Source organism: Plectropomus leopardus, chromosome 19, assembly GCF_026936395.1.
Source record: "Plectropomus leopardus strain MGB_pleo_1.0 chromosome 19, ASM2693639v1, whole genome shotgun sequence".
Lineage (NCBI taxonomy): Eukaryota > Metazoa > Chordata > Actinopteri > Perciformes > Serranidae > Plectropomus > Plectropomus leopardus.
The window spans coordinates 1,531,367-1,538,376 of record NC_142194.1 but is presented as its reverse complement, the minus strand read 5'-3'; the positions used below and the strand labels follow the sequence as shown (position 1 = coordinate 1,538,376).

Genomic DNA, 7,010 nt, shown 5'->3' with positions numbered 1-7,010 from the left:
GGATCCACAAAAACTGCACGCCAGGCCAGCAGTTGGCGCTGTAACGTTTAGTTTAACATTTCATGCATGAACTGTTGCCGTGTGAACAGCCCCTAACATACATTGTCTGTTTGTGCCCAATTCTATGACAATATATCGAAAGGTTGGACAATATAAAGCGTAGAAATGTGTAAAAATGTGTCCATGCAGAGAGATTTGGGCTGGCTTTGTAGAAAATCAGTGCTGGATTCTCGCGGGATCTTGTGAGATCTGCGTTGCCAGGTGACGTGATTTTGGCAGACATGGAGGAGAGTGAAGCTGTGATTTCACTGTTTTGAGTATTTTGAGTTGTTTGTTTGTTTGTATGAAGTTCAAGATAAATGTGATGAAGTGGAATATTTGATCATATATATATATATTATATACCCTGATATTAAATTAAATATACTGTGAAGGAAGTATTTGGCCATATTTACAACCCCTTTTTTATCCAAATATTTCAGCTGGAACCGAAGTGGTGGACGGACTAATGCACCATTTCTAGAAGCCGCGCTGCTCTTTTAAATTTGGATTTTCAGTTAATGAAACCAAACAAAACACGACACACATTTGTCACATTGAACGCAGCCCTGCTTTTTGCGTCTGAAGGCTGAGTATGGTGGGCAGGGCAGATATAAACGGACAGCCTGGACCAGAATGTCTGCAGTGTTTAACCCTTTGAAACCCGAGCAATTTGGCCTGATTTCTGTCAAAAACATGGGAAGGGGGCATTGAGCAATATGTGATTTTTTTTAAAAATAGGTGTCGTGTGCAATGTGTGCACAATTTGTATTAAGTTTTACTTTGTTTTGGCTGTTGTGTTTTTAATGTAATGGTGTGATTATTGTTTTTATTGTAAGTTTGGCATCATCTGTACAGCACCGAGTCCAAGACAAATTTCTCCTTCGGGGACAATAAAGAATATCGTATCACATTGTATCGTCTTGTACCGCACGTATTGTATCGTATTGTATGACCCAAAAATGAGCAATAAATGAATTTTAAAAAAATTATCTATAAAAATTACAGTAAAGAATAATAATAAAAAAATCAAAATTAAAGCAAAACAAAGGAAACAATAAAAAACTAAAAGAAAAAGAAAGTAAAATAAAAAATAAGGTAGACCTAGAAACATGCTTAAAAATTCTAATTCTGTAACGTAATTTTAAGTATGTAATTATGATAATTTTTTTTTTATAATTCATGCCTTTTTTTTCCCTTTTTTGTGATTTACAACAATTAATACCAAGTTACTCGTTGCCTTTTTTCCCATGTTTTTGAAAGAAATAATTAAGGTTCAATAGTTTTATAATCCCTTAAAAGATAAGTGTTGCCTGATTATTTTAAGTTTTTGAACCCAGCAGCTTAACATTTGGTCAGTCGCTGTGATGGCAGCCCGACAGTCTCTCCGTCTTTACAGACTCAGCTCCTCATGTGGACAGTACTGATGCCAAATAAAAAGGTCTATAAAAACAAACCACTCGGCTGTGTGTAAAATATGAACCAGATAAAAATCCACGTGTTTCCCGCCGTTGAACGATACAGCATTTACAGTCAACGTAAGAAAATGAATGTAGACTTTTGATTTGAAAAAACAATGTATATTATATATTTAATACAAATGAAAAAAAAATTGTGATCATTTTCGTCTGTTGCTGAAGATATATATAGGGTTGGTACAGAGGTGCATAACAGTAGGTGTCCAACACTAAAATGTCCCTACAGCGGTGCATCATGGGTAGTCGTTTACATCGATGAGTTGTGGAGAGACATCGTTTAATTTCGGCACTTAGAAAACAATCACAATGAATTTCGCGTCATTGTTTCATATTGAACAAAATTTACAAAGCCATTCAAACAGTCATAACTTCATCAATGTATATATATATTTTTTTATCTCGTTTTGTTGGTTTTTTATAACTCAACTTCAAAAATTGAGAATATTCAAAATACACTTTAACCTCACTTCGTTCTCTTGTATTTACAGATATGTACACGAGAAAAATTACACCCGCCAACCCGCCCGCAGCCCCGCCTTTTTTTTTTCTTTTTTCGGTAACATCTGCTTTTCCGAACAGGTAGTGAGATACAAAATCTTTTTACTTTGTACATATATGATTTTTTTTCCTTCTATATTAATAATTTTCCTCATTAAGCCAAAAACCGGACCAAAGTCCAGCTCTTATCGATGCAGTTTGACCCCGTCCCCTGCCCCCCCCCCCCGGACACTATATGGATGTACTGTGGGTGGCCTCAATGGCTTCGGGTATGGGTCCTGCGGAGACTGCCTGGTAGGACATTGGCATGGGTGTCTTGCCAGGGCTCTGCCGGAAGAGCCCCCCGTTGGGCGCCCTGTGTTTGCACTGCATGGTGCCGCTGAGGCTGGTGCTGCTGAGCGGGTGGTGCAGGGGCAGCGTGTTGCTGCCAGGGCCCTGGGACAGAGGTAGCGTCCTGCCTAGGGTCCCCCCATGGTGAGGGTGGGGTAGAGGAGGAGGCGGCCCCCCCTCCCCGGGGAGGAAGGTGGTCACAGCGAGGCCCGAGGGCGGGTAGTCCCGCACGGACTCCGGGCCCGGCACCAGCGAGGCCTGGCTGGGCTGCATGCTGCCGATGTCCAGCGCAGAGATCTCGATAGAGGGGCCGGGGATCTGCTTGTGGGCCAAGTCCTCGTCCAAAAGACTGTTCATACGACGATGCACCTGTTCCAGATTCACCTCCTTGTCCTATAAGAGGAGGAGTGGGAGAGACAGGGGGAGGGAGGGGAGGAGGGAGGAGGGACACAGAGGCTGAGATTGGCGATGGGCCGGTTTCTCAGACTGATTCTGCTCGGCGCTCCATGCATTCTCGATCTGTCACTGCTTTAGGACGCGGCCCTAGATTTGGACTGACGGACTGCGCTCAGACAGACGGAGAGCCCAGTGAAAACTGAGGCCACACAAACCAATCTGTACGTGCACCTTGAAATCAAACTTGGCCAGTGGATATTAAGAGTTTGATGTTTGGAGAGAAACAATCCTGGAGCCAAACGGACTGAAGGTGGTTTGTTGTAAAGCTGCTTGAGGCCGTTTGTTTGTTTGTTTGTTTGTTTGTTTGTTTGTTTGTTTGTTTGTTTGTTTTTGCGTGTGATATTTTAAGGTTTTTGTGAAGTGTGCTGGACTGAGGGACCTCTGGTGAAGTGATGATTTTGGATTGAATCTCTTTTGAAGTTTAAAGTTCAAGTAATGAGAGAAAAAGTGAGCTGTTGTGTTTGTGGAAATATTTTTGTTCTCTGTGTTCAGTTTTGTTTTCCTTCCTCTCTGCACTGGATTTTTGGGCCCCCAGGGACCCTCAACTAGCTTTGCTTGGGGGCCACTTTTGCAACTTGACAGGAGGCCAGGGTCCAGTCACAGCAGCCCCATACATGTTTCTAGAATTTCAGGACAGTTTCCAGGATTTTAGGATGTTTGTTGGATTGTGGGACTTTTTTAGGTTTATAGGGCATTTCTGGGATCTTAGAGGGTTTCTAAGATTTTAGGATGTGTCTCAAATCTTAGGATGTTTCTAGGATTTTAGCACATTTCGAGGATTTTAGGACGCTTTGCAGATTTGGATTTAGGATTTTCGGACACTTTATGGATTTTAGGATGTTTCTTGAATCTTAGGACGTTCCTGAGATTTTAGGATGTGTCTTTAATCTCAGGATGTTTCTAGAACTTTCGGACATTTCCTGGATTTTAGGACATTAGAGTCTCAGCTGTGTCCTCTGTCGGGGGAGTGGGGGATCCTCCTCTGGCTCTATTTTGATGCTGTTTTATGTCTCTGACACCTCATGGAGACTAAAAGTACAAAAACAATTTACAGCGTCAGTCGCTTTATTTTCTTTTGAATCTGAAATGGTTGGGGGGCCCCCTCGTTCCCTGCCAGGGGGCCAGATTTAGCCCGCGGGCCGTAACTTGGGTATCACTGTGGTACACTGTGTGCAGCGGGATCAGAGGATTGTTTCACTATCAGAACATGTTAATGAAAACATCGGCTGACTCTGCATCTCCTGCTGCCTGCAGCCACGCACACTTGTTAGGCGATAATAGACACTCGAGCGTTTGGCTGTTGAGCGGCAGGTCTGCTGCGGCACGGCGGGTCACGGGAAGGTAGAGGACGAGCTGTAGAGACAAAGACACGAGGCCTGACTCGCATATCAAGTGAGGCTCTGGGTCTGAATCGAAATTCTCTTCACGTCTGTGTGAATGTTGGCAGCTACAGTCGCTGCAGCCTGTAGATGTGCTTTTTTTTAGTGAGAATTTTAAAACACTACAACAAACCTATAAAGTCAGCTGGTGTTTGTGAACGCAGCCTGGCTTGGCTCCAGTATTGGACGTACTTCAGCTCAGCAGTACAATGATGTTAGTCACAGTAACGCTTCACAGTGATATTCAGAGTAATGCACATGACACATGTACAGTGCAGATTAATACACACGCGTGTTCATAAGCAGCCCGGACCCCCCCCAATTCCCCGATCCAACGCCCAACATTAATTTAGAAGAAACGTTCATTTAAGCTGTGATAATGAATAATTTTTAACCCTTTGAAACCAAAATTGACATCAGTTTTCTTGTGCTGTGTAGAGACGCATTTCACAAGCTATTTAACCCTTGAAACCCAAGAAAATTAGTATGATTTCTTTTAAAAACAGGAAGAAAAAGGCAACGAGAAACTTTGCAAGAAATGTCCCACAAATTTCAAAACAAAAAATTTTAAAAGGTGACAATTAAATTCCTGGAAATTAGTTTAAAAACTTGGTGAGAATTATTAGAGAAGATTAAATTAAATTAAATTAAATTAAATTAAAATAGCATAGTGGCATCATGATAAAAACCTGGCATTTAAAAGGTTTAAATCCTGAAAACGATTGATTATTGATATTTATGGTTAGGACTGATGTTGGTAAAAAATTAACTCAATACAAGTAGACAAGATTAATATATGATATATTTTAAAGCTTTATTTTGCAAAGCGCATTTTGTGTATGTAATACAATATGAGTGTGTGTGATATTAAAGCGGGCCCTAAAGGGTTAAAAAATCAAATGTAAACTGTGCGTCCTGCAGTGCGTCGTACAGCAGCTGCAGCCGTGATCAGTGTGAGAGCCATTAATGGGAGGTTAATAGATATGAGTAGTGTTTTGCCTCTGCGAGGCAGACGAGAGGCGGCTGTGATAAACAAGCGTTTGCTCTTAAGATGAAAAAACCTTCGGTGTCGAGTCTTTGTGTCGAGGTAGCGTGGAGGAGAGAGCGCTTCCTGTGAAAGGCGGCATAATCGCCCGCTCAGAGAGCAGCTTGTAAAGCGCACTCGAGGAAACCTCCGAGTCTCAGAGCGCGTTGATCCGCTGCGGTGGATCTGCTGAGGCTGAGCGTCTGTCTGCAGCTTTGTTCAAACCTTAAAGGAACGCGTAAACACGCGGTGTGTTTACCCAGCAGGCCGAGCAGGTCTAAATGATCCCTCTCCAGTCTCAAAGAGCTCCTCTCAGAGCCAATTAAAACATCTCCGCTCAGGTTATTGTTTCACGACTGGCATCTCATTAAATTATGTTTTTCAGCTGCTTCGTCAAACTGGCGGCCGGCCTAAACAAATAACTGGCTGGGATTAAACCTCAGCCGGTCGTTAAAGACAGACTGGTGATGTAAGTGCAGGCGTCTGAAAGCCTCCATTAATTTGGAAAACAAACAGCTCTTTTAATGAGTGCTGCCAGCGGGGGGGATTTTAAATCACTCTCCCTCCTGCCACTTTGCAAATACTGCAACTGTTGAGTGGGTTGTGCTCGAATGTGATAAGAACAGTTTCGGCTTGTTTTGTTTTGGACTCAAGTGGTCCTTGGAAACATTTAAACCCTTGTTTTTTTTATATAACAGGCTGAGTTTGATCTCGACATCTCTAACCAGCTGACGGTTTTAGCCTTTCTTTGACCAGAGTGAAACCACACATTATCTCACTGTGCCGTTAATAAAGAGGCGTTTAGTCACTAACGCGGATCGTCCAGGACATCATGAGTCTATTAATGAGCCTTAAAGCTGAGACGGCTCATACGGCTGCAGGACAGAGCTTCACTTTATAATCCAGTGATTCCCCTAATAGGGTGTTTTTTAAATTTCACAATAAAAGAAAAGTGATTCCCACTGAAAATTGTTTTTGTACTTTTAGTCTTCATAAGGTGACAGAGTGCATAAAACAGCATCAAAATAGAGCTTGTTGATTAAAAAAAGTGCCAGTGGAGGATCCCCCACACCCTCCACTGGGGCCCTTGCTAAGGCCCTAATGTCCTAAAATCCTAGAAACGTCCCAAAATTCTAGAAATTTCCAAAAATCATAGAAAATCATAGAAATGTCCTTAAAGTCTAAAAAAAAGTCCTCATCAGGGGCCCTTGCTAAGACCCTTATGTCCTAAAATCCTAGAGACATCCTGAAATCCTAAACATGTGCGGAGCTGCTGTGACTGGCCCCCAGACTCCTGTCATGCTGCAAAAGTGGCCCCCAAGCAGAGTGATTTTCGTGTCCCTGCTGTAGCATTTAGTCTGATTGATAGTTAAAGAGGTGTATGTGTTTGAAACTGCAGCAAAGTCACTTCTTGTTTCATCACGTCTTCTTTTCATTGGTTCAGCCTCCAGCTGCCACCTCGGCTGAGTTTATGAGGCGCAGTTTCATTTCAGCTTCATGAGGCTAAATTTCCACTTAGCTAAGCGGCACCACAAAAGTCTCGGTCTAAAAATCACAGTTTCCCCGATGTAGTCTGGCAGATAGCAGATAGCCCCTTTTCCACCAAAATTAGTGAGTTTAAATAGGAAAATATGCTAAAAAAAGACTCTTTTTCCATTGCCAGTACATAAGAGCTGTTAGCAACGCACTGCAGCAGAGCGGTATGTCTTTGTTTTCTTTACCATTTAAAAACAGGTAGTATCTGATTTTATCACAGAGCTGTTTGTATTGTTCAAAAATTTAATCGGCACCATGTTTGAGAAAGAG

The 7,010-nt window shown here is 42.3% G+C and overlaps 1 protein-coding gene across 2 annotated transcripts in view; it reads right to left on the bottom strand.

Moving 5' to 3' along the window:
* Window positions 1-2,231: 2,231 nt before the first annotated feature.
* Window positions 2,232-7,010, bottom strand: part of grid1b (glutamate receptor, ionotropic, delta 1b) — a 620,249-nt gene continuing 615,470 nt past the window's right edge. The window contains exon 17 of one of the 2 annotated variants that reach the window (XM_088069739.1): window positions 2,232-2,738. In XM_088069739.1, the coding sequence (XP_087925865.1) occupies window positions 2,247-2,738 (492 nt within the window). In that variant the 3' untranslated portion in view covers window positions 2,232-2,246. The remainder of the gene's footprint in view (window positions 2,739-7,010) is intronic. The other variant, XM_088069738.1, reaches the window with a different exon arrangement.